The sequence below is a fragment of the Ascaphus truei genome, chromosome 3 (genome assembly GCF_040206685.1).
Source record: "Ascaphus truei isolate aAscTru1 chromosome 3, aAscTru1.hap1, whole genome shotgun sequence".
Classification (NCBI taxonomy): domain Eukaryota; kingdom Metazoa; phylum Chordata; class Amphibia; order Anura; family Ascaphidae; genus Ascaphus; species Ascaphus truei.
The window spans coordinates 177583245-177610525 of NC_134485.1; the positions used below are offsets into that span (position 1 = coordinate 177583245).

General features: G+C 41.7%; 2 protein-coding genes across 4 annotated transcripts in view; one reads left to right on the top strand and one right to left on the bottom strand.

Moving 5' to 3' along the window:
• The window catches only part of LOC142489271 (HEAT repeat-containing protein 5B-like), a 45680-nt gene extending 31616 nt beyond the window's left edge, over positions 1-14064 (bottom strand). For 2 of the 3 annotated variants that reach the window (XM_075589744.1, XM_075589743.1), the window contains exons 1-7: positions 13917-14064; positions 13383-13547; positions 11765-11856; positions 9298-9525; positions 7626-7837; positions 1647-1755; positions 102-251 (exon numbers count right to left, since the gene is read on the bottom strand). In XM_075589744.1, coding sequence (XP_075445859.1) covers positions 102-251; positions 1647-1755; positions 7626-7837; positions 9298-9525; positions 11765-11856; positions 13383-13425 — 834 coding nt within the window. In that variant the 5' untranslated portion in view covers positions 13426-13547; positions 13917-14064. Of the gene's footprint in view, positions 1-101; positions 252-1005; positions 1262-1646; positions 1756-7625; positions 7838-9297; positions 9526-11764; positions 11857-13382; positions 13548-13916 lie in introns of those variants that run through there. The other variant, XM_075589745.1, reaches the window with a different exon arrangement.
• A 346-nt stretch (positions 14065-14410) lies between these two features.
• LOC142489272 (protein CEBPZOS-like) lies at positions 14411-26972 on the top strand. The gene is made up of 5 exons (XM_075589748.1): positions 14411-14562; positions 18567-18689; positions 25472-25516; positions 26639-26720; positions 26800-26972. The coding sequence occupies exons 2-5, from the start codon at positions 18587-18589 to the stop codon at positions 26879-26881; spliced, it is 312 nt and encodes a 103-aa protein (XP_075445863.1). The 5' UTR covers positions 14411-14562; positions 18567-18586; the 3' UTR covers positions 26882-26972.
• Positions 26973-27281: the final 309 nt, after the last annotated feature.

The following is a 27281-nucleotide window of genomic DNA, read 5'->3' on the forward strand; positions in this document are numbered from 1 at the left end:
TCCCCAACCAAAAAAAGGTTTAAAACCACTGGTCTACACAGTATATTATTTGTTTTGTAGCTTCATGCAGTTCTTATTCACATTACACAGTGGTTACTCACCTTGGCTACAGCACATCGTACAGCCATGGACCTGTCAGTCAGAAGGGAACGAGCGTTCTTGTAGATGTCTCTGTGGCTGGAAGATGCAGCCCCTCCGAGACCGCCAAGGACCTTCTGCAAACTCATTAGGATTTCACTGCGACCCTGCGACTTAAACGGCACAAGAGAACAGTCACAATACCAGATAACGTAGGACAACTTAAGCTTTATACAGTTGCATTCGCCCTTCTGTCTAAAAGGAAGTAAAGATAGATAATTGCAGCGACTATAAATCATAAATAAAAAAATTAAAAAAGTTACTTAACACTAGGTTTTAAATAAAAGAAAATAGCTACTTTATACCAAACTGAATATAGCAAATTTATGTGGAACTCTATTTTGATGTTATTTTCAGTGTATGTATGTATGTATGTATGTACCGTGTATGTGTTTCACTAGATGTGCTAAAACTGAGCTTTGTCTGTGTTTTATGTTCTGTCTCTGGTTTTAAATATATATTGCCATGCTCAGTAGCACTCCTCTGTGACACTCATATGCTTATATATATGGTGTGGTTATTTTGGGGGTTCAATAGGAGCTTGTTAGGTGTCCAGTATATATATATACACACATTACCGCATAGCAGCAAAAAGGAGACAGCACTCAGGTGAATGAAAATGAATGTATTAAATACAGCACATAACTTGGAGTATAACTTGGAGTTATGTGCTGTATTTAATACATTCATTTTTCATTCACCTGAGTGCCGTCTCCTTTTTGCTGCTATGCGGTAATGTATACTTTTATTATTTATATGGGACATGCACCTATTCATTATTGAATTTCTATTGGAGTGCCAGTGATTTTTTATCACATATACATACATACATACATACATACATACATACATATATATTTTACATTGAAAACCGCATGCAGTCGAGTTGATCATAGTTTAGTCGCACCATCCTGGAGACACCTTCACTAGACTGATGATTTCCAGAGGTTAGATATGTTTCAGATCACTGCTTAACCAATAACGGAGTGTGATGGCATCTTTGGAAAGATGACTATGAGCACATGACTTGCAAACACACTGTTCCGCGTACTCCAGCTACATCAGAGGTACTTGTAAAAAGCCAAAAACAGCTGTTACGATATGACTGCTCTTGAGAAATGTCCTAAGGGAGGACCGAAATGTTGAAAGCTTCATAAATAAATTGTATTATTCATGCATCGAGACCCGTCACCCTGCTTATATGATTTTGTGTTCAATTTTCATTAACTTCTTCTTACCAAGGCTCTAGAGCAGGAGTGGCCAACTTCAATACTCAATGTTCACCAACAGGTCAGGTTTTCAGGCTATCCCAGCTTCATCACATCAGTGATCAATCAGTTGCTCCGTTAGAATGGCAGCCACCTGTGCTGAAGCAGGGATATCCTGAAAACCTGGCCTGTTGATGGCCATTGATGAATGGAGTTGGCCACCCGTGCTCTAGATATTCGTAGAAACTGGGATCATAAACTCGAGAAGTTTTTAGAAGGCCATCTAATTGTGCATCTTACCTCAGCACTTTTCAGTGACTTTAAGAGGTTATTCACGGTTTCAGGAAAGGAGCTTCCCAGCATCCTACCCATCTTCTCATAAAATGCTCCGACACAAGCAACAGCGGCCCTGAAAGAGGCAGAAGCTATCAGTACCCATTTCAAGTACATACATCAAAATAAGCGTTTAGAATAAGTGCTAATGTATGGTCCCGTGTGTGACCCGGATATATAGATACAGATAAAATATACACAGATGCTGGTGACCCTGATAGTACCTCAGCAGAACAGTTTTGTCTGTAATTAGCATTCAGTTATGCATTTGTTACAAATTGTTGCCAGAGAAGGACCGCGGCTGATTAAATAGTCTGCTTCAGTATGTACAAGACTATTAAAAAGAATATTAAACTAAATACCTTCCAGTCCAGTGTACCAGACTGGTTGCAATATGGATATGAGGGACCTTGTAATAACTGGCACATGCAAAGATAGATGGATAGCTTGTGCCTCAGTGTGGTATATATGTTGGAACCAGTCTCATGTCTGTCAATGATGTACCGGACAGACAGCTGTATATATAACCACAACTGATTGAATGGTTACTCTAAGAGAGTACACGGTGGAGTTAGTAGTGAGTGATCAGTGCACAGTATCTCAAACTCACATACTAAATATTTCCAGAGGTTGGTATACCTAGAAATAGTACTCAAATCTTAAGGGTAAACAAAATAAATGAAATAAAAAGGTCCTTAAAGGCGACGCAGGGTATTAAAAATGAACACTAAAGCTACTGTGTAGCTAGGGAAAAGAGGCTTCAAAGTGGGAGCCTTAGACACCCTAATGGGTTAAGTATACACAAGGTCTCCCACAAGGCGCACTAACAGTATCTAGTTAGTGCCATAGATAGCCTAAGCCTATGTGGAAGCAGTGAAACAAATGTATAATACAAGCTAAACTGTAAGCTGCTTCTCAGGGTCCTCCGTGGAAACAGCACAAATAGTACAGTAGGGATAAGCAGGTATCTGGGTATATTGCTAATATGTCAGTAGGTGTTTAAAAAGATACCCGAAAACCAGTTGGTAATAGTGACCTATGTATAGGGTATGTATATATAAGTAGTGTCACCCAGGTTGCTCAGGGAAGTGGACACAGTTCAAAGGGTATCAGGCAATCAGACTTATCAGTTGACCTGAATATATACACTATTCCACATTTAATGTAATGGAGATCTATACAGGTCGCTGGGTATATACTGTGCATATGTGCAGTGTGGGTGCAGCGGATATGGTCTCCAATACACTCAAACATGTAAAAGTACCAAGATAGATAGTACCTGAGTGGATGAGACCAGAATGCGTTATGAACACTGCATCAATCGGATTATATCTACAGAGATTCCACCCGGCGTGGTGTATTCATGAACACCACATAACGTTAGCTAGCCGGGTGGAGAGAAGTATATCTCATATAGCAGCAAGCCTAGATATAGCTCAGCCCTGTGAAGGCTGCCACGGGGCTACGCTAGACGCCACCGCACTGACACATGTGCTGACGTCACAGAGGAGTGGCCACCACCGACGGCCGTTTCGCGTCGCACTGACGCTTTCTCAAGGTGGCCCCGCCTCTATGGTAGCCGAACATTTAAATAGGCGAGCGTAGCCTTGGCAACAGTGGCGCTAAGTTAAGTATATGTGTTAGTAATAAAACATGTGTTTGTGTTGCTATTTATTTGTGTGAAAGTTCTGGCTGGCTTCCTGATAGAACCTGAGTAAATTCAGAACAGTAAGGCAGCAAATGAAGGGTTGCCGAGACGGATAAGCGAGTGATTGTATGCAATAGACACTAAATGGTAGAATGGAGGCATATACCATCAGGGGTAAATATGTTTACAAATATATCAATAAATCTATAAACATATGCCATCCAAGAGGCACATGGTGATACGGAACAGAGAGATAGTACCTAGCTGTAAATGTGCCAGTACATAATGCTGGGATATGGAGTGGATACAGTATAGGCTATGGTGTATAAGGGGTGTTACAGCCCAAATGCTGGAGCCAAAGTGAATATCACACTTACACCCCATGGTTATCAGATCCTGGCAGTATGAGTACATATGGTCTTATCGTGATGTCAAAAGTGGCATAAGGTATAAAAAATATTCTAACCAATAAATGCGGCAAACATAAATCCCTTATTTAAACCCTGCGGATAGAGTTCCTAGGGTATAAATCCACTTTGCCTCGTTTTTGAGGAGTTCTCTGTCCCAGTCACCCCCTTCTGATTGTTTCTGGGAGTTGGTATATGCCCTTAAAACGTAAGTTGGAAATGTCACCTCCATGTGCAGTGTTAACGTGTTTGGCAAGTGGGGTGTCAGTTTTATTGCGTATGGTCCCTATGTGTTCTAGGACCCTACGTCTCAGCTGCCGACTTGTTTTCCCCACATATTTCTTGCCGCATGTGCACACTGCTTGGTAGATCACCCCAGTAGTTCTGCAGTTCACAAAATTCCGTATTTTAAAGGTTTTACTATCATCCCAATTACCAAAGGTTTTGGTGACCTGAGCGTACTGACATGCACGGCACCCCTTGCACTTATAGTTACCCGGAGATCTTTTGTCTAGCCAAGTGCCTGAAGTGATGGGTTCAAGATGGCTATGGACTAGAAGATCCCTGATGTTAGTAGATCTTCTGCTGACCATAGTTGGTCTGGGGTTCAAGACTCCCCGTAGATCCGTGTCCTCTAAGAGAACATGCCAATGTTTGTTGACAATGTTAAAGATGGTTTTCCATTGTCTATTATAAGTGCCAATGAGGCGAATTGTTTTTTGCTCACGTGGTTTGGGTTTGGGATTCAGCAGAGATGCCCGGTGTGTATGCTTGGCTCTATTATAAGCCTTCCTAACGCTGTTCTTACTATAACCTCTCGAGAGCAAGCATTGGCACATAGATTGTGCTTGTGATTTACATTCTTCATCATTCGAGCAATTTCTCTTAACTCTCAAATATTGGCCAGTTGGAATGCCATTTATGAGATTCTGAGGGTGATGACTATCAGCGTGGAGTAAACTATTAGTTGCGGTGGTTTTACGATGAATTGTAGTCTCAATTCTACCATTGGTTGCACAAGTTATTTTAAGATCTAGGAAGACTATGCTGTCAGGCCCTATATCGTAAGTGAGTCGAAGGTTAAGGGAATTACAGTTAAGTTTGTTGATGAAGTCAACAAACAGTGTACGAGGTCCCTTCCAGAGAATAATGATATCATCAATGTATCTTGCCCATAAAATAATATGGGTAGTGTAGATATCATTTTCTTCAGAGAACACTATTTCTGCCTCCCACCACCCCAGGTACAGGTTCGCATATTAGGGGGCACAAGTCGTCCCCATTGCAGTCCCCTGTACCTGGTGGTAGAGTTTGTTGTTAAACAGAAAGTAGTTCTTCGTCAGTACAAACCAAAGCAGTTGTTCAATGAATTTGTTATGGTTATTGTACAATAGGCCCCTGGTTTTCAGAAAGTACAGTGTGGCATTTATGCCATGTTCGTGTATGATGCTCGTATATAAGGCCTCAACGTCCATGCTAATGAGTGTTATATTATCAACCACAATATCATCAATTCGTGTGAGAATATCTGTGGTATCTCTCAAATAGGACGGAAGTGCTACCACGAACGGTCTCAGTACTTTATCCAAATAGACACTTGCCTGTTCACTCAAGTTGTTAATCCCGGAGACAATTGGTCGTCCCGGTGGTGGCCTCGTAAGCTTGTGGATTTTTGGGAGGCTATAGAATGTGGCTATTTTAGGGACCTTATTGTACATGCCATTCAATTCACGCTTGTTGATCACTTTATCTGCTAATCCTGTATTGAGGATTGTGAGTAATTCCTGATTGTACTGAATAGTTGGGTCCTTACTCAGGACCTCGTAGCAGGTTCGGTCGGATAGGAGTCTCAGGTTTTCTTTGATACAGTATTCTCCTCTCTTCCCATAATCACAATGTTCCCCCCTTATCAGAGGATTTGATGACTATTGACGAGTTTGAACGTAGATCATCCAAGGCCTTTCTTTCCTGAGCACTAAGGTTACCAGTGTTGGTAGCATATCTAATATTTTCCAAGTCGGTAACCACCAACTTGGTAAATACCTCCACATTGGGACAAATTCCTAATGGAGGAATAAACGTGGCTCTGGGTTTGAGATCTGTGAATGGCCCCTCACCAATAGGTCTATTGGACTCTTCTTCAAGTGAGGCCAGGTTGAGAAGGTTCTCACGGTCAAGTTGGTCTAAGTCAGGTAGGCTTAGGTTCTTATTAATAAAGTCCTCTCTCCGTTTAAAGAACTTATGTAACAATAAATTACGCCCAAAAAGGTTAACGTCCTTCACCCATTCAAAGATGTTACGGTCGGATGAAGGGGAAAATGACAAGCCTTTTGAGAGAGCTTTCAAGTGGAATTCGTCAAGGGCTAATTGAGACAAGTTAATCACTTGACTATTCTCCTCCTGTGATGTTGTCAATACCTGCGCCTCCTTCTCGACCGCCTCCTCCCTCCTTGACCCCTGAAACCCCATTGGTCTCTGTCTTGAAGATCTACTCCTCTTACCCCTTCGTGTCTTGGATTTGGAAAAGGAATTACACCGTCTGTATCCTTGCCTAAAAAAGAGTTTTGCCCACCTTCAACTCCTGTATGTCTAAGTTCTAATTCGCCCTCATCGTTGGAAGTGTCCCAATCAGTGCTGGAATCATTGGGTGTGGGCCTGAATGTTTTTTTAGGGTTATCGTGTTTGAACACATACTCATCCACTCAGGTACTATCTATCTTGGTACTTTTACATGTTTGAGTGTATTGGAGACCATATACGCTGCACCCACAATGCACATATGCACAGTATATACCCAGCGACCTGTATAGATCTCCATTACATTAAATGTGGAATAGTGTATATATTCAGGTCAACTGATAAGTCTGATTGCCTGATACCCTTTGAACTGTGTCCACTTCCCTGAGCAACCTGGGTGACACTAATTATATATACACATACCCTATACATAGGTCACTATTACAATATACCCAGGTTACTATTAGCAATATACCCAGGTACCTGCTTATCCCTACTGTACTATTTGTGCTGTTTCCACGGAGGATCCTGAGAAGCAGCTTACAGTTTAGCTTGTATTATACATTTGTTTCACTGCTTCCACATAGGCTTAGGCTATCTATGGCACTAACTAGATACTGTTAGTGCGCCTTGTGGGAGACCTTGTGTATACTTAACCCATTAGGGTGTCTAAGGCTCCCACTTTGAAGCCTCTTTTCCCTAGCTACACAGTAGCTTTAGTGTTCATTTTTAATACCCTGCGTCGCCTTTAAGGACCTTTTTATTTCATTTATTTTGTTTACCCTTAAGATTTGAGTACTATTTCTAGGTATACCAACCTCTGGAAATATTTAGTATGTGAGTTTGAGATACTGTGCACTGATCACTCACTACTAACTCCACCGTGTACTCTCTTAGAGTAACCATTCAATCAGTTGTGGTTATATATACAGCTGTCTGTCCGGTACATCATTGACAGACATGAGACTGGTTCCAACATATATACCACACTGAGGCACAAGCTATCCATCTATCTTTGCATGTGCCAGTTACAAGGTCCCTCATATCCATATTGCAACCAGTCTGGTACACTGGACTGGGAGGTATTTAGTTTAATATTATTTTTAATAGTTTTGTGTGTCTATTCCTTCATTCATTTTACCCTTATATATTAATAAAGGTCATTTTATTCATTTAAGTTCATTACCACACGAGTGCTTGTTTAAAAGGGGTCCTTTCTTGCCTAGGCAAGCGTAGTTTTTGTTACCTGATTTCTTTACCCCTGGCACCGTCTCTTAGACAGTAGCTTGAGGTTACATCCCCTCTTCCCCCCATCCCATTTATTTTCAGTATGTACAAAACAGATGGTCACCCTACTGCAGCCTTCAAACTTACAGTTTAGTTGGTAGATAGGCAGCAGTGTCGTCTTTACTCTTGATCATTTCATTGCACTTGTCCAGGATTTGGAAGACAGTGAAAGTGTCTCCAATGCTGTAGAGTGTGGCAAGGTTCTTGGCTAATAGTTTGCGAGTGGGCGGTCCTGGGGAGCTGCTTATGAGACCGGTGACCTGTTCCACGAGCTTCTTCTGGTTGTCTTTGATGTCCGTCTGTGATAGGAATGTACTTTTATTTAGTTTACATCTCGTGTATGCAGCACAATACAAGAAGTTTGCAATCTACACATTAGTTCCTGAAACACAAAAAGGTCGAACAGCCTTGCCCACGGTCACAAGGAGCAGACCCACAGCTCACCAGTTTACTGAACAGTGCCTTAACCCTTCATTGCCAGAGAATAAGCAAAATATTGGTAAGTGAGAGATTCCATGTTCTAAATATACACATTGAATAAAGCATTGCCAAGCAATAAATCCCTTTCACTAAATTGGTATACATAAATTGAGAAACAAATGTCATGTGAAAGGCTTCGGGGACAATATTTAGCTTTGTCCATTAAGTGAAATGCAATCAATTGTGCTGCCTTGTTTGCAGTAAAAAAAAGCAGTTAATGTATTTGTGCTAGTCATTGTGCCATCAAGAAATAAAATATGGGTGGTATTCAGCACTCCAAGCTGGATGACATTTAAAGGGTCAAGTCCTCAGTAGGAACCAAGTGTATTGATGGCAGTGACATGGTTAAGGGGTTACATCTGGGTGATCGATTACTTGAAACCACAATCTGACATCTATAAGTATTTATAAAGACATTTTTTTTACAGTTTGTTTGGAAACATGAGCTGCGACTCAGGAGGTGTTATATTGCCTCTAGTTACTACCTTCTGTGTTTATCACTGTTTCCAACATGCATTTGTCCACACAAAACTCTCCTCTTGCCCCTCTCCTTATCTTTGTTGGCTCTCTGATAAGGACAGTGAGGGCTATGGGTAAATTAAATTTCTTCATTGGAAAACTCACACTCATTCAGAACGCCTTAAGACATACAATTTGTAACTAACTTCAAATGCAACAAAAGTAGCCAGATCTTAGCTTTTAGCATTGTTACATGTATTTAAGGATGCAAATTTAAAATGGTTAAAAAGTGTTTTCAAAAACGATTGTGGTTGGTTACATGGGATTTAACTGTTTCCAAAGAGATAACACACAAATAATGTATTAGAATGTTAGAAACAGAAGGAAATATAGAAGATACTAGCTGATATACCCGGCGTTGCCCAGGCGTGGAAGGGCAGGGGGCATGGAGTGGAAGGGCGGGGGGGGGGAGGGGGTGTGGAAGGGTAGGGGGGGTGAGGGGCGTGGAAGGGCGGGGGGAGGGGCGTGGAAGGGGCCAAGGGGCGTGGAGGGCAAAGGTCAGGGGGGCAAAGGGCAGGGAGGGGCAAAGGGCAGGGAGGGGCGGCAAAGGGCAGGGGGGGCATCACAGGCACCCACTGACACGGGGGCATCACAGCCACAGGCTGCACCCACTGACACAGGGAACTTCACAGCCACAGGCTGCACCTTGTCCCACACAGAGCTGCACCCACTACCAGGCTAAGGACAGACCCAGTCACGTCCTGTACAAAGGCCGTGGCACTTACACACCCCATGCACACAGGCCGCGGGTGGCACTGACCTGCCGGTAGCCGCTGTCCGTGGGGTTGAAGTCGCTGCCCCTGGGCCGCAGGGAGAGCTGCAGGTGTGGGAACCCGTGCAGCCAGTACAGGAGGCGGGTCACAGTGCGGAGAGTGCGGGGAGAGGACACAGCGGCATCCCTGGGAGGAGAGCGCGGGGGCGCGCAGCGCGTGCACACAATTGAAAGCCATGGGGGGTGTCCCGGGTGCTCGATCCGCTCCCCCGCTGACTGTAGCGGCCCCGCAAGGAGGTAAAAGAAATTGTAATTTATTTCAGGAAAAGACATACACACAATGTAACACAATTTACAACGTTAACACACTTACTGGGAACAGGGCTAACGAATACATCTATCCTAAGAATGAAATTCCCAAAAATGACCTCTGTAGGAACCCTTTTCCTTGACCGGTAGGTACTCACGAAAGTCCTGGAACTGATCTCGGCGCAATGCCAACTGCGACCGCTACGTTCTCAAAAAGCGGGACTTAGAAACTTTTCTGAGTTGAAAATCTTTAAAGCCGGCTCGAGTCTATTCAGTAGAGAGCATCTTTGAATTTGCCGCTGTTGGTTTGGCACTTGGAATCTGCGCTCCTGATTGGCTGCAAGTCCCTTTATGGGTTTCAGTGTCTCCCTCACTAACATCTGCAGCCTATCAAAGCGTGGGAATTCTCCTGCCAGCCAATCACCGATTTGCCAGTATTGTAAAGCTGGGTGGGCACCTTTCTCAGTCTGTCAAGGGGCATGCGCCAACCTGGCACCTCTGCCTTTTTGCATACTGAGCCCACCCGCTGTCCAGGCTCCACAGAGTATGGGTTCTGGCAAACGGTGGTCGGATAGCCCCGTGTTAGCCCAGGAGGCGGGTACTCAAGCAGAACTGCAGTACCCCTCCTGTTCTAACACCTTGGCATCCCTGAGACTTTCAAGTCCTGACTTCTCACAGACCCATAGGCACCAAGCGTGGTAGCCATCTGGTCTGCTCGGAAGCCATGACTTGGAAATCCCACAGTTCATTTACAGGTTACCAGTACATATACCTATTAAATATAATCCTTTAATAAAATATACTGTGTCTTATGTGTGGTAAAATATATAAGTCTCTGTTCTGGTGTCAGGGATGGAGTGAGTGTATATAGCACCTACCCTCACTAGCCTCATACTTGGCACACTTTAGAAAAATAACTTGTAAAACTTTTACACACACGAACCACTCTCAACTTTATCACTTACCTGGAGTGCCCCCTGAACCGCAATACTAGGTGCAGGGTACCTGGGCATGTATCTGGGTACCACTCTTTATACTAGGGACCCCATGGGTGACCGTAGGTATACATTAGCCCCTTCATGCCCGTTTACCTTGTCTGGAAGATGCTGCAGCAGGAATCCTGGCGGTGAGTCACAATAGCGTTTTCAGAGTCAGGGTTTGCCCGGAGCAATGTGCTTGGCTGTATCCGAGAATCTCACTCGATTCCCGGATCCAATTCCTGGGGTATCCCATAACTCTGGAACCCCGATACATAGCCACATTCTGTGAAGAATTTCTCCGACAAACCAGCTCTGAAACTTACAGCCTAGAAACCTCCCGATCCCAGCATCCCAGGAAAGGCAAAACACACATGATTCTTTATTGTCGCATAATTTGCACCCAGTCACAGTAATGCATTTAGGACATCTGGGTCCAAGAGCTGACACTCTAGGACCTCAACTCACGGATCAGGTGTAAGCAAGTGGGCTGAACCTTTATTAGTGAGCTTGGTTAACCCCTTCACCGTTACACTATGGTGCTCAAAACTTCACAGACCAGTGTTTCTGTGCAGGCAATACATATTACTTCTTTGCAACTTTTTCTGTGTACATCAGCGCTGCCCCAAAAGCGGGCGCCTGATGGGGTTCTCCCAGACCTGCTCCCATCTGCACAGAACCAGCGTGCCAAGGATTAACATTTGCTTGTACTATGTGGAACATCAACTCTACCCAATGGAATGTTAATGAGCCAAGAGGGCAAAGGCCTTTGAATTCACAGCTGCATTCAATCTGAACCATTTCAGTGTACATCTGTGTCGCCCCAAAGGCTGACATACTTTGGCGCAGCCATTGGACAGTCAAAGGGTGTGAGCTGTTTGCTGATATTAAAGGTTCTTATTTCAATCTGAAACTCAACAGCCCTTTTATCCCCTCTACCCAATTTTCCAACTCGGTCCATGAAATGTATAACTTCTGTTCTTGTAATGTAACCATATATTGTAATAACTCTATGCCAAGGACAAACCTGAAAACGAGGTTACTACATGGTAAAACATTTTTATAAATAAAAAAAAAAACTGACCTGTTGACCTAAATAATTACCGCCTCATTTTTTTAAATACTCTTACTTTTCAATTAAATATAATTTTCCAGAAGTAAATAAAACACAAGGATAGGATCATTGTTGAGCCTTGCAGCCACAAATCTACCATGTAAAAAGTGCTTACAAAAAATATTTGAGGAACACTACTTGGCTCAGGAGTTGCTAGGGCAAGTCCAAAGCTGCAGAGACCAGGGCTGAGGCATTCAAGGAGCCGTCCTACAGGGCAGCAAAAAAGTGAAACAAATTATTAATCATGATGACTCAATGAAAAACATGACTGAGGTTCCTATGAATAATGTGCATCTTTCTATTATCACCAGGTCCTACGTAATGGCTTGATACAGTGGCTCAGTGAGTAAAGACACTGACTTTGATAACGACACAGAGTTTGAAAATGGAAACTGAGCAGGGGTTCAAATCCCGGTGTCAGCTCTTCGTGACCTTGCACAAATCACTTTATCTTGCTGTGCCTCAAACTAAAAACAAATTGAAAAGCTCTTCAGGGCTATATACAATGCTGCATACTGTGCACTATACTGTAATTGTGAAGTGCTTTGTGTTTAGAAGAAAAGGGCTATATGAAATAAAGTTATTATTGTCACCCACCTTTGATACGTGAATGAGACCGCAGTCACCATTATTAATATATGCACAGGAGTGAATGACAGGTGCTACAAGGGTATTTATACAGTAGTACCAGTGTTGATCAAAAGAATGATCAGAAAGAATCCCCTTATATATAGCACTCAATTGTCATATATATTATTTAGAGTGGACACAAATGGTCCTGCTGTAAATTACAACAAGTCTATTGTTGTAATTTCCAGCAGGACCATTTGTGTCCACTCTAAATAATATATATGACAATTGAGTGCTATTTATAAGGGGAATTCTTTCTGATCATTCTTTTGATCAACACTGGTGCTACTGTCACCCACCTTTATCTGTTTGGCTAATAACGATAGCATAATTAGTTCTTAAATAGAACAGCTGCGTTGCACAGCGACATATATATTCCCAATAGCGCTATGTACATTAATGGCGCTATATAAATAAAGACATACAATACAATAGTGGTGCTATTTTTCTTGCAGAACCTAATCCTCAATACAATAGCTGTAATGAAGTCACTAGGATAGCAATATAAACAAGAAAACTTCCATAACGAAAAAGTAGCCGACACTGACATTCTACCTCATGGCTTTTTGCTATAGGACTTTTCTGTAATGTGTTTCATTTGACTGTGCATATTATTTTTGGTTTCGATTATTTATATGATTTATCAAAGCGCGATACAGAGTATCACTCTCTTTCTGGCTGTAACTGCCATTCAAATGTTTTTGGAAGTTTCTTACTTTTTTTGCCTTCGTTACAGTTTACATGCAAAAAAAATAAAATAAAGAGTGGGTCAGCAATTTGCTTGTAGGTAGAGCTCACAATGGGTCTTATCCCTAAAACACACCAGAGCATTTGGTTACCATGGAAATACAGTATGTCCAGCAACAAATATACACATACTGTACTTGTGTTACATTTAACCGGTTATCTCTCTTTGTCCTTATCTAGGATTGCCCTTTAAGCACTTTTTAGATAGAATACTAGTTATGTAATTATTCAAAGGAAATACAACTGATTTCCACATAAAACATGTAATGAATGCTGAACACAGACTTCTTGGTGTATTAATTAAATGCATTGACAGAATGGGTGACAGTTTATAAAATGGTAATCAAGAAACCTACCCTGTTTGCAGCGGTAAGTACTTTGTCCAGGAACCGCAACCATTCAAAGATGAAGACAGACTTCTTAGCCTCTGTGATCTGCACCAAGGCATCTTCCTTCAGCAGCAAGCTGTGAGCCAGCTCAATTCCTGCTCTGATGCTTTGTCCACCTCAGATCCCTGATGCCTGAGGAAGACAAACAAGTTAGCACCTATTTACACACAATGTCTTACTGCTCTCTCCTGGTCAGACACCCACTAATGATTTGTAATGGATATAAGAGCCCCTGCTACCACTCCCCTGGGTATTTGCATCTCTCTAAATCCTCCCCAGATTATGCACCCTCCTTTATTACCCTTCCAGGTTACACTCTCCCCCATTATTATCCCTCCCCAGGATATACAGCCCCTTATCTCCCAAACCTCAGGATATATACCCCTCTTATTTCCCCTCCCAAGGATATATGCATCCACTTTTTTTTTTTATCACTCCCCAGGATATATACACACATCCCTTATTCCCCTTCCCCAGGATGGGTGGATACATCCATCTCACATTAGCCCTCTCTGGTTATACAGCTGCTGTCAGATGCCTCTGCGGATTCCTCTTCCAGGAAGCTTCTTCTCTCCCTTCACCACACGTCGTGAGCGCGACAAACAAAAACGCGTCATGAGCGCGACAAGCAAAACCGGCTGCTGGTCCTCGGCCGCGCGTTGACACAATCACGTTTGCGGTAGCCATCTTGGATACGGTCAACTGTGCCCCTGACAGCCTCGCTCCCCGGCAACAAATCAATAATATAAAACCCCACACTAGATGTGACAATACAGTAGTTTGCACCACTGACACTGAGATTTTTAACACCAATAAATATGTATTTACAGTGTATCGTTTTAAACACAATCTGTACTATAGACACGAATACACGGTTATCTCAGCATATGGATCTTTCATGTCAACTCACTTCTTGAGGCGCGGCGGGCAACGTCTTATTTTGCCAGAAACAGTGATGACGGGAGAGTTGTTTTGCCAGTAACAGTGATGGCGGGAGAATTGTTTTGCCAGTAACAATGATGGCGAGAGAGTTGTTTGCCAGTAGCAGCGAGGGCACGTTCGGTGCGGTCACGCGTCAGATATCGTACGTTGCAGACGTCACCTCGCTGACATACTTGACTATAACTGCTGCCGTCGTCTCCGCGTGGTAAGAACACGGGGTCACGTGGAAGGAGGGGCGGGGTGAGGTTATATAAAGCCCCGCGCAGTGTGACGCTGCTGCAGTTGTTGTGTTGGGGAGAGCAGTAGTGTGTTATACGGCACATTATAAGGACACGTGTTATCTGTAGGAGATAAGTGGAGGGGGTGACATTGACCTGATGGCAACGGGTTTGCTTTATTAAGGCAGTCCATAAAAAGCAGCCCTCCCACGAGGGAAACATAACCGCAGTGTATAGCAATCCTCGGCACGTGCGCAGCAGATACTGTGCTATCTAGTAACCCAGCAAGGCCCATGCACCGGCTGAAAGTGTTTCTGTAACATGCAGCATGGTGGCATTCTGTATTTTAAGTTGACCTTGATAACAGGGCTGGGTTTTCAAGGGAAGTGAGCGCCATCGCCTTATGTAAGCAGCTAACCAGAAACTACAGTGATTTGTACAATTATTTGGAAGGGGGATGAAAGAAATACAAATGAGCCTCTCAGATATTTCTATATTAAAGCTAATTTAGTTACTGTAGGCTTAGATCTGTTCATTTCCCCCCCCCCCCTCAGGTTTTTGGCAACTTATTTCCCTACAAAAACGCCACTGACGACAGAAATAGAGAGGCTTTTCTTAAGAGAAGGATCAACCCATGCTTTGAATTAAGGGATATTTTTAACAGATGGCAGAGGTATATGGAGTATAAACAGTACTGGTGGATTATGTACATGACTATCATCAAACTAAGTAGTTGTCTAGGAGCTCTTCATTAGGCTACCACATAAAGACAAGTCTAAGGGAGCATTTCTGTATTAAAGATTCTCCCAGACAAAATATAAGTACCATGCCGTAACTACCTTTTATGATGTTTTATTATCTAAAATAAATAAGGCACATCCAGTGACCTAGGGTTTGGAAATATAAAAAACTACAATAATTAGTATAAAACAAATGTGATCCATATATGTACAATAGAAAAATATATCAACTCTTAATTATTGGGGGGGGGGATCTATAATGTATAAAAGGGGAAATGTAGAAGGCATTGGCTCTTAACATTTATTACAGATTAAATGTTTTTTTTTTTTTTTATCAATTTCATTTTAAAATAAGTCACACTTCCCCCTGTCCTTGAACATTAGAGATGGGTGGGGAAGTGAGTAACAGGCAGAGCGCAAACACTGGGCAAAGCGATCCTCCAGGGGTGTATCACTGCATTTGAGGGTTGGGTGAAATATAGGGGTCCAAAGATCCTGGTTTACTTGGCGGCTCTGCCTTCTTTGAAGATGCCTCGTCTGAAACTGCATATTACTAGCTTACCTTAAAATGTCAACAATTACTATGGCTGACTGATACAGCAGTAATAAAAAATGTACATATCGACATCGTCATTTTTTTTATTATTGCAATATTACTATCATATCAGTATAACGCCCAACTCTACAGTGACGGTTGAGGGATTAAGTACTTGGCCTAATATGGTATGCCAATAATGAACTGATCAGTGACAATCAGTTTTATGAGCACAGAGTGGGGAAATCGTTACTACTATAAAGGGTTTTTTTTTCTGTTCAAAGCAAATTTGTTGTTGACTGGGCCTTAGTATTAAGAAATAACTTTTTAAGTGCAGTTTGGGAATAAGTCCAATTAATAATATGTTCTTGTATAGCGCTGCTAGTTTTAAGTAGCGCTTTACAGAGACATTTTGCAGGCACAGGTCCCTGTCCCATGGAGTTTACTATCTTATGTTTTTGGTGCTTGAGGCACAGGGGAGATAAGGTGACTTGCCCAAGGTCACAGGGAGCCGACACGAGTAAAGAGTTTTAGTGCGCGCTGGCTGTCAAATGTCTCCCTGGAGATCCCTCTTTAATGCTGCTCCCCGTCTCCCGTGATCAGCGAGGCTTGAGAGGACTCACACACATATAACAAAAAGAATGGGGGCACAGAGAAGAAGGAAAAGAATAACTGAAAGTGCATAAGTACATTTATAAACTCATATTAAAATAACAAGTACACAACTTACGATAAAAGTGGAATCATATGGATCCAAGTACACAGAATGGGTATATCACTCAAACGGAAGGTCCGTAGTCCAGGCAATATCCCCCTCTGGATCGCAGTTGGCGTGTGCTTAGGGGAAGTTCTAAACTGGCGTCCACGTGTAGTGATCCCTGCACTCATGTAGGCAGTGCTAGGCGTATAGCGTTGTCACGTAATTACCCAGCATGCAATGGCTATCCTATGCGTTTCGTGTCACACTTCATCAGGGGGACAGGGAACAGGTTCCCCTGCTTAAAACTCCGTGCCAGTCAGTGTCTTTACTCACTTAGCCGCTCCTCCAATTGACAATAGTTTAAAAATAATGTTGCTCTCTTTCTCCCTCCTTTTATCTATTTTTGATTTAAAAAAAATTATTTGGGATTTCTTTCTTTTAGACACCAAACATTCACAAAATATGAATGTAATTGAGATTTTTGTTGCATGAAGTGATTGGTTTATATACACATCCTCTCAAATTTTCAATGTGTGAGTTATCTGAGTGACCCTTACATCTTACTTTTTGTTTTGGGTAATTCCAGTGTGTTACCTCCATATTTATAGACTTGGGTACGGTACCTCGCATCAGCGGCTAGAGAAATATTCCTCAGGCTGAGGTCTCCCCTCCCCCACCCCCCCTTTGCTTCAAGGAATCAAAATTAGATTGTGAAGTCTGCAGAGATTTAAAGTGTCTACTGTATTTTGACTTTTACAGAATATTGCATAGTTTGTGTTATAAATCTACATATATCAGTTATAATACATTTTGCACCATACGAGGCTTGGCCAAGTATACATAAAAGGGTTGAATGTCTTTCTACTTTAAAAAAGGGCTTTTTACCAAAAATATCCAGGTATACGACTACATTGAGAGCAAAGATTTAATCTAGCCCATTGGTCTGCAATTGGGATTTGTGAACAGCCAATTCATGTACACAATGCAAAAATATGTTAAAATCAAGTGTCTGATGTTTGCATCAAAATAGTGCTGTGCTATTAAATGTAGTTTTCCAAATTCCTTGTTTTATTCATTTTAGTAATGGGTACTAGAACACAATGGGTGATGCAGTATGTATGAAGACTTGCAAAATGAAGCATGACTCAAATTAAGTCCTGCAAAAATGTCTATCATTTTTACTCCGTTTTCACTTTGCTGGCACCTTTAGTGAGTGGTTTGGGGAGTTGTAATGGCTGAAGAAAATGGATTAATCTTGATAAACATTCCCATGATCAGATGATAGCATGACAACAATCTACTGTACAACAAACTTGGAAACGGGAAAAAAAACTAGAATGCATTTGCTATATAAGGAATTAGGGTGTTATCCGGTTCTAAGGAAAGTTCAAAGTTTCAGCACTTATTCTAATTATATTGTGTCCATCTTCTGCTGTTGTACAGTATTACATAACTGCAGAATAATTAGTGTGCATATTAATCATTTACTCACATGGTGCAAATGCAGCACAGGAGTATATAAGAAGCAAATCAGTGATGTCAAGATAACTTCTTAGAAAGCAATATATGATGGTAGAATATACTAATATAACATATTAAGTCCCTGTTTTTAGGGTATTACAATGTAGATTAGTGGTTAGAAACCTACATTTCAAGATAAATCAACCTGTGCCCCTTCCCGTCTGTCCAGTTTTTATTTCTATTTAGTATAAACGTACAGGGGGTTATTAGACTGCAGCAGATGTAAGTTATTTGAATAATGATGAGTGGTGTCGTGAAAATGTAGATGGACTACCGCTTTAAAATAAACCTTAAGACCACTATTAAGGAACGTTTTAAAATCGCTTACACAGAATGTGCCAAAGGTGTATCGTAATTGTATTTTATGCATACATCGATAATTTAGTGTACAGTATGTTTTTTCTTAAAAGGTTGTACTTTACTCATAATATACATTTTTAAGTAAATCAAACTACAGTTTAAGACAAACCCCCCCCCCCCCCCACCTGTTATCAGATTCCAGGTTGGTCGTCAGCATGGAACCCGTCGCCAAGAAGATCTTGAAAGGCATTATATTGCTGGAAGTGGCCGGTGTGGTTGGGGCATACGCTCTGTTTCATAAATTGAACGTGAGCCAAGGTAGTACTGAGGTGCACTCAAAGTTACACAACACAAAGTACCTGCAAGTAAAGACAACTGTATGCAGTCTCGTACACAGAATAGCACCTGCAACATACATATCTATTTATTTTTTTAATGCGAAATAATATCAAAATGTGAATTTTCATCTTTGGGTATTTATCTTGATTTAAAGGGGCAGTCCCACGTGGCAGGTAAAAAAACATGAGTATATTCCACTAACTTAGAAAAATTAAACTAATCTTAAAGTAAGTATCCTGTTAAAAAAAAGCACGTTTTACTTTTCTCCAGGCCCATTGAATTCATGCATACAGGTAGCTACTTATCTGTTTAATCAATGATGGTTTTGTAGCCCTTTTTCTGACGCCTTCCTAAGGGACTACTGGTACTGTACACAACCTGCGGCTCCAGGAGATCTGAGCCTCCGCTAGCTGGGAGCCTGGGGTAACGGTTCTAGCGCAGCGCCTCCACTTGCCCAGGATCCCCGTTATGTAAGATTGCCCTGAGCAAGAAACATACCATACAGTGCGTGCAACCAAGTTTTACTATGCATAGGCAGTCTTATCTTATTCTCTATATAACACTGGCGACACACTTTATTCGAGCTCGGCTAGTCCCACGAATTCGGGTATACCCGGGTGTATTGAGGTTTGTGACTGTTTTCTGCCCGAGTGCATTGGGTTATTTTCCAGCCAGGGATTGAAGCATTTTATTCCCGCTGGCTGCAATACTGCACAGTATATATATATATATATATATATATATATATATATATATATATATATATATACACATACATACTGCATTACAATTCATGAATTTATGCCATCTGGTAGACACGCGAAGCATTGCAGCCTATGAAATCCTAATCATTATCATTTAACAGATCAGCCGCCCGTCAGCCAGGCATGAACCCAGGCTGGGAAGGCAAACACAACGGGGCTTGTCAGAGGTGAGGAGCGGCGCATTCCAGGTATCTGCCAGGTACATACTGGGTATTTGCTCGAATAAAGTGTGTTGGTGCAGTAACATCACACATAACTTGCATATATATTATAACGTTAGAGTCCTTATACTATAGTGGCTCAGCCACACCTCTAGGGAATTTGTCCGGTATAACAGTGGCTTCCGCCACGCTCTTATAGAGGTTGTCCTTGTAAAGTATTGGGTAGTATGCTCAGTCCGCTAGCCACTTGCTAGTGTCACTACAGAGGTATTCCTAAGGCGGGATCAGCGCCTGATGAGCGGTGTTGGTGCACTTTCCATTACAATGTACCTTCCGGTCACGGCGGTGACCGTTCCTTCTTCACAAAGGATCCGTGCCTCCGCTCCTTGTCCTCCCGATGTCGCGGTGTCCCGCCGTCTGATCCCAGATGACGGCGACCGGCCACAACTCGGTACGTTGTCCCTAACTAAAGTGACAATTCCTTCCGCTATCGATCGTCCCTGCAGTACCGCAGCCTACGGTGACTCAGGGAATTCTCCTATGGGCCTGAGGGGAATAGCTGACCTATGCAGGCGGGTCACTGACCCCCTGCACTCACACTACCTCCTCCGGCTCTGTCCTCCTCTCCTCCCTAGCGTGGTCTCCCTCTCCACTTCCTCTTCCTTCTAATCCCAGCTTTCTCATTGGCTCCTAGCGTCAGGTGACTGATCCAGAGCTCCTGGAAGTTGTAGTCCATTAATAGAGCCTTTCCCTTATTGGCCTGGCGTTCGCGCGCTCCATCGCGCATGCGCGACCTCCACCGCGCATGCGCGACCTCCACTTTGTTAGTGCCCTCTGCAACATTGCGCAATAACATGGCGGCACCCTGTACTATCGTGCCGTCGCGGAACCTGCCGCACTCCCTCCGCGCGCACACATAAAGTACCTAACACACCCTTACAGTTTTATACCTATTCTTATACCCAAAAGGTCGAAATAGATGTTGCCTGTGAGTAGGTTTACTGGCTATGCACTTCTTTGCCCAGGCTGTGCTGGAAAGCTGTGTAATACAGCAGGCATAAGCTTTTAGGTCCATGTTACAATGGATAAGAAGTAAAGAAGGACACTGCTCATTTGCATGTCATTACCCAGAGTACCTGGCTACAGTGGAAGCACTGTTAAGCGATAATGGTGAAAGACAGGGTTGCAGACCTCTCTGAGCTATGCAATTTCACCACATAGCATTTTTATTTACTGTATGTACGGTGGAGGGTTTTTGTCAATTTTGTTTACCCACCATAACTATTTTTTGTCTGGTTATACCTATTTCACAAACAATGGACAAAACAAATACACAAATTTACCTCTAATTTTGAGAAGAATAAGATAAACAATGTAAAGACCAACAGATTTGGTTAAGGCCTACCATGGAAAATACGGTTAAAAAAAGATGTGAAATATTTTTTTTTAGATTGTTCATCTCCATTTAACCTACTAACATGCCACTGTCCTTCGTTCTTTTTTTGACTCTGCAGGGACTGTTCCTTTAAACTCTGTACGTTGAAGTGACATGGTGTTAGTTAGTTTTGTTTAGACAGCTTGTACAATTATCTTAAAAAATATTGTTTTACTCTGGTTTCCACATGGTTTGATAGATCCAAAACAAGGGATGATTCACTCAATATGTAATAAGGTGAGAGATAAAGAGGATGAGCCCCAGCTCAGCTAATACAGTGTTAATATGTTCTAGAGGGGTGCTGTCAGGGAATAAAGATGAGGCATATACAAGGAAAGAAGAATCCATAAATGACTCACCCAACCTCTTCCAGATTAAATAATATATTAATGTTAATAATACTTTATTAATGGTTAAAACCTACTAGGTCCTTCAAAACCAAGTGATAACCCCTGTTAGGGTTTATGGTGTAGAAGTGTCCTTACATTTAAAACCTCAATAGCGCTGGCATGTGGCATAAAGCCATGTATGAGACAGTTGGTATGACATTAGCCCACCCATGAAGAAGTTCCTCCCGGAACGAAAAGCGCGTCGGGTGATGTGCTGCTTTTCACGTCACTAAGTGTGACTGAGACACAGGTCTCAGTCAAGGCATTAGACAGGCAGTGTGTTCTATTACGCTAAGCTCTGGCTAACAATCTATAGCTAGATAAAAAGATGTGGACCCACAAGGTAAACACTAGCAGTCAGTATATTAAACCAATACTGTCTATGGAGCACTAACTCGATTTCAGTATACCATTACTGAAGCCGATACACAAAATATAATCTGTCCGGTAAATAGAGGCAGGCATGTGAGACACAGTACGCTACAGCGTCTATCAATAGTAACAGCCTACCCTCATCTTTACTATTTGGATAAGCATTCAATTAGAATGATAAATATTTGATGGTTGTGACAATTATCCACACACCTATTTTATCTGTATATACATTGAACACGATCACTCTTCTGGAACCAGGATCACATGTACAGTAGGATGTGAATGACTCCAGTGATTTAACGCAACCCCTTTTGAAAGCACACAAAGTCCTTCTATATTCTTTAACTTTATTGGGGGAGTCAACAGAAATATAAAAGGTACTTGAAGATGGTGTAATGTAGTGCGTGTGCTTCAATAGCTGATGGTGCCTTGGTATAAAGGGGGGGGGGGGTAAAAAAGGATGGCCTTTGCAGGGGTGTAATGGAGGAAGAATGTACTCACTAAGCCAGCTAGTTAGATCTAAAGCACATGTTCCTGTGACAAGCAGGAAGAGTCAAAGGACCATTCCATAAACAGAAATGGGTAGGGGAACAACAAGGCTAAACCAAACGCATGGTAATGAGAATGGGAGGTTGCCAGGGCAACCAACTGGTGGCAGTGTAAAGATAGAAAGTGTCAATAATGTATCTTTACACATGCAGCTAGCTGCTGGAACAGGGGAACTAACAAGCAGCTGAATTAAGGAGACAGAAATCTGTGAGCTGCAAAGAGACACAGAAAATGTGTAATCCTGTTCCAGGACAATCACAGATGTCCCAGTTACTTCCTGACACAATCCATGAGACAGTTTTTTTTCACGGTTTTTTTTTTTCATTTCTGGGCTCTAAAACGGCCCATGACTTATTTTGTATATATACCGTTCACATAATTATCACTAACAGTATCACAAAATTGGCTATTACCAGTCTCGCCATATATCAACTTTAGAATATCAATATATTATACAGTGGCTCTCTTGGGATCAAATATTATTACTAGGAATGCTTTAACATCCTATTACAGCTCTTACTGATCATACAGACAGTAACATTCATTTCTAACTGACCCTACCAATAGAGACACCAATATATAGGATTCAGGATACTGACTCTTCAAAGGTCACACAAACTGTGTGACAACCATACATGGCTTTATGCCACATGCCAGCGCTATTGAGGTTTTAAATTTAAGGACACTTCTACACCATAAACTCTTACAGGGGTTATCACTTGGTTTTGATGGACCTAGTAGATTTTAACCATTAATAGTAGTTCTCAGTAATAAAGTATTTACATTAATATATTTATTTAATATAGTAGTTTCATAAAAGTTATTGTAATTTGTTTTAAGAACTTTGTAAATCAGCAAAATGTTTGAGGGAAACTTGTTGATTTGCACTCAACACTTCTCAATTTTTGTATAAAAATATTGGAAAAGTTGACAAATTCGATTATTTTCAGGAACATTTCTAACAAGTGGCTTTCTACGTAAGATATTTGCTTTTGAGGATTTTTTAGTGAAGTTTGATAACTTTAATAACTTTTTTGGAAGCTGCAAATGGCCAACATTTGCTAAGCTTCACCAATCTGTAGAACAGGTGTGCAAACGGGGGGGGGGGGCACAAAATGTTGAAAGGGGGGGCGCTGCGCTTGCAAAGGCCCCGTGCTCTTTTCCACAACATTTAAATTGATTGCCTGGGGAAGAGCGCCGGGCCTCTAAATTGCTTCTTCCGTTCTCTCCAGCTTCTCTTGACACTCGTCGCTACGACAATGCAACAAAATGCCAACGCATCACATGACAACGCAACATCGCAATGCCATGACGATAACGTCTCAACGTCACAGAGAGAGATGCCAAAGAGGGGGGGGGGGTGTGGAAGTTAAGAGCAGGCAGAGGATGCTACTTAAAAATTTTGCACACCCCCTGCTCTAGAAAATATTTTCCTTTCGATCTCTGGACTCTCTCCGTTTCTATTTTTCTACTTCTGTCTAAGTACTGTAACGGATTTTCTGACCTGGCCTGACCCACCCAATCCCATATTGGCCCCTGTGGTCTAACCAGTCCCCATTACAGTGTGATGTCCGGTGGTGCACCTGTTGGCAAAAGGACTCCTGAGTCTCCCGCATGATGTTGTGTGGGGATTGCCAACCCAGACAGGCAGCTGAGGTAGTGTGCTTGAGTCCTACCTAGATCCAGTGCAGCGCCTCCACCTCATCAGGATCCCAGCGTGAGCTTGTGGATGGTCCTGGTGAGGAACTCCTCTGTGGTGCTCCTCTCTGTGCAATGATTCCACACTTACACACGAGAGTGTCTTTAATCAGGAGCATCTTTATTGAATACGGTGGGCCAGCTGCCCTCCACAATGGGTGTATTTAGCCCTCCATTGTTCACCGTACTTCCCTTTGAAAGGTATAGTCCTCCTAATGTAGGGATTCCCTATATCTACCCTGTGCCAGGTCCCTGGTCACAGTCTCATAAGCAGCAGCTTAGAACAGAATCACTCTTAACTCCTTCCAGAACTGGGAAGAACTATTACCTAATCCTTCAACAGTTTAGCAACTACTTCTGAACTCCTAACTTTTGATCAGTGCTGTGCCTTATGTATCCTCTGGGGGCTGACACAACTCTGACAATACTAATTATGGATTCAGAGCATGTGACCACTCCCATCCATACATAGGGCACCTCACCAGGGTGTGAGGCCAAACCTCCATAATTACTGCTGGCATGCCCATAATTTACGAGGCCTTATTGTCAGCAGGAGAGATGACTGCAGCCATTTTACAGCATGGTTACAGTACTCTCTGGGACTGATTGTAAAAACTCCAAGGCCAGTCGCACTTTGGGTGAAAACTCCAATTGACTTGAATCAGCGTTTCTGCCATCAGCTGATCCGGAGTTTAAGGAATCAGACCCTTTATGCTCAGTTTGTTTTCTTATTTGTGACTCAATGGGATTAACTTTGCTCCTAATCTGTTTTTCAAGTCTAGGTTGTACCCTGGCTAAACAGTAAATGTATTTAAATTTCACCCAGCATCCATCTGTCTAAGTCTTCTGGTGCATGTGGGAGACAGACCGGGAGTCATAAAAATGCAATGACGAATGTCACTCTCAGTCTGACAGTATCTCCCGATAAAGTAATTTGCTCGATACCCTGCATCATCGTGTTTGACTATCCCGCATCGTGCTTTGATGACTCCGGCCTTAACTTCTAACAACAAAGCTCTGTAACACCATATGTCATAGGTGGCAAATAAGTGAAAGACTGTAAAGTACCATCAACTCTAAAAATAGGTCAAACATTATACAATAGCTGTTGTCCTATCATCTTCTTGTATTTGTTTGTCCATTTTTGGTACCGTTTTAGCCCCAGTTGTTTAGATCTTGTACCATTTAGACTATTGAGGCATTATTTGGACCTAAAGTAAGGGGTGGTTACATTTAGATTAGAAATTTGTGTTAAAATACTCACCTTTTATACAAGTATTCTATATTGTGTGATTGTTACAATAAATATAATATGAATATAGGTGGGTTTTGTACATTTGATTGTAATGTGTTCCACTGATAAATCGCTAATCTTTCTGCCTTTCACTAGATTTCAGGTATACAATGAACAGAAGATTTCCCTCTGTTTTAGAAGGTACATTTTTTTCTTCTGCTTTTATATAGTTCACGGTGGCACTGCCTTGCAGTCTGTGCTGTTATAATTGGTAGGTTTGTGAGTTAAGTCTCAAATTCTGTAACGATTCGAAATTCACTTCTTCCTAAAAGTCAGATAAAATGTAGGCAATAGAAAAGCAGAAGAGTGGTAAGGGGAGTCCCTGAAATGAACTGTGGAAAATATAAGGCCAATCACTCGTAGGTCAACATTGAAATAAACAGAACTTTTTTTTTTAACACAACTTGTCACTGTAGAATCACTTGAGTTATTATTTAAAAAATAAGTTTTCTGTTTTAAAATGATGGCTTCACCATAATAAGTTGATTGTATTGAAGTACCACATTTTCTGTTTGCATTGAAGGTTTTTGAATGCACTACGATAGCACTACTGAATGTGGAGTTACTGGACAGAAAAAGGGGAGGGTGGCTGATTTTCTAAGCATGGCCTACAGGCATTGTCTTAATTTTTAACCTTTTAGAGTGACATTTATGAAGGTCCCTGAAAGCCACAAGGGCCGGCACTCCAGGGACCCTGAATGTCATACCTTTTTTTGCTCGTTCTCGAATGGGAGATTGCATTCATGATTGGAAAGGAAAAACACTCCTATTTCAGTCATCGGAATGCTGGTTGTAACTGATTGCTATTGAAGTGATCACGTGGTTGCGATCCCTGTATCATATAAGTTAAATTAAAGCAGCAATACGGGTTTTACTTAATTTTTTTATTACAGGATTGAAGCAGGGGTTTTCGGAGCTGCACTGTATTCATTTCAGCTCATTGGACCCCCTGCTTCTAGAGATAACGTCATCCAGTGCGGCATTCTATTGGCCCGCGTGACTGGGATGTTTAAACTGAAAAGAGATAACCGTCACACCCTACAAAGTTAATTCTGGAAGTAAGGTGTCCCCAGAGCTGAAATTAACACAGTTCAGCTCTTCGCCTATAATAAATTTAAACAATGATACCTGTATTGCTGCATTAACATATTAGTAATGTGTTTAAATATTCATATATAAATCACACTAGAAAAGTTGTTTTTCACCCGAAGTAAAGAGTGGCATGAAACACCTAATCTAAAAAAACCTTTTGTTCATATATAGTGTACTATAAATCCAATGAATGGTCTGGAATATATGGCACACGGGAACTTGATGCAGAAACGTGGTCTACAATAAAAAAATTGTGAGTTTTGTTGGTCATAGATTTTATGTTAAACAAGTATTTTAGAAAGTTTGTAACAGTAATGTGTCTTTTTTTGCAGGTTTTTTGTGATGGTTATTACACAAACTTCTGCTGCATCTACAAAATCAAGCAATGTAGGATTATTCAAAATAGTCAAGTGAAATCCATCTTCATCCACATGAACAGTGTGACAAACGTGGCTAGTATTTAGCCTTTGTGTTGATACGTAGCCGAATAAACTCGAGTTGTCCACTTCTGTCATTTATTTGCGAAAGAGAAGGGTTTGCCTTTTAAACAGTGCTAATTTTATTTAGTACCATTTCAAAGGCACTTAACAATTAAAGATGGAGAGATGTAGCCACGTTGGCTATAGTTTTGTTCTGCCTGTTGCATATACTCGCTCCACAAGGCTTTCTGAAGAGTTCCTCAATAGTGCTGTTCAGCTTACAGTTTTGTAATTTCTTTTTTTGTGGCTTAGACCCCTTTTATATGTAGAAGTAATATTGCTATTAAGAGCAAGAAATTACAGTTTGGTATATATCCCGTTTAGTAGATCAGTCG

Coding starts and splice junctions, on each gene's coding strand:
- LOC142489272 (XM_075589748.1), top strand. CDS start 18,587: ATGGAACCCGTCGCCAAGAAGATCTTGAAAGGCATTATATTGCTGGAA. Junction 25,517..26,638: donor ATTTCCCTCTGTTTTAGAAG/GTACATTTTTTT, acceptor GTTCATATATAG/TGTACTATAAATCCAATGAA. Junction 26,721..26,799: donor TGGTCTACAATAAAAAAATT/GTGAGTTTTGTT, acceptor CTTTTTTTGCAG/GTTTTTTGTGATGGTTATTA.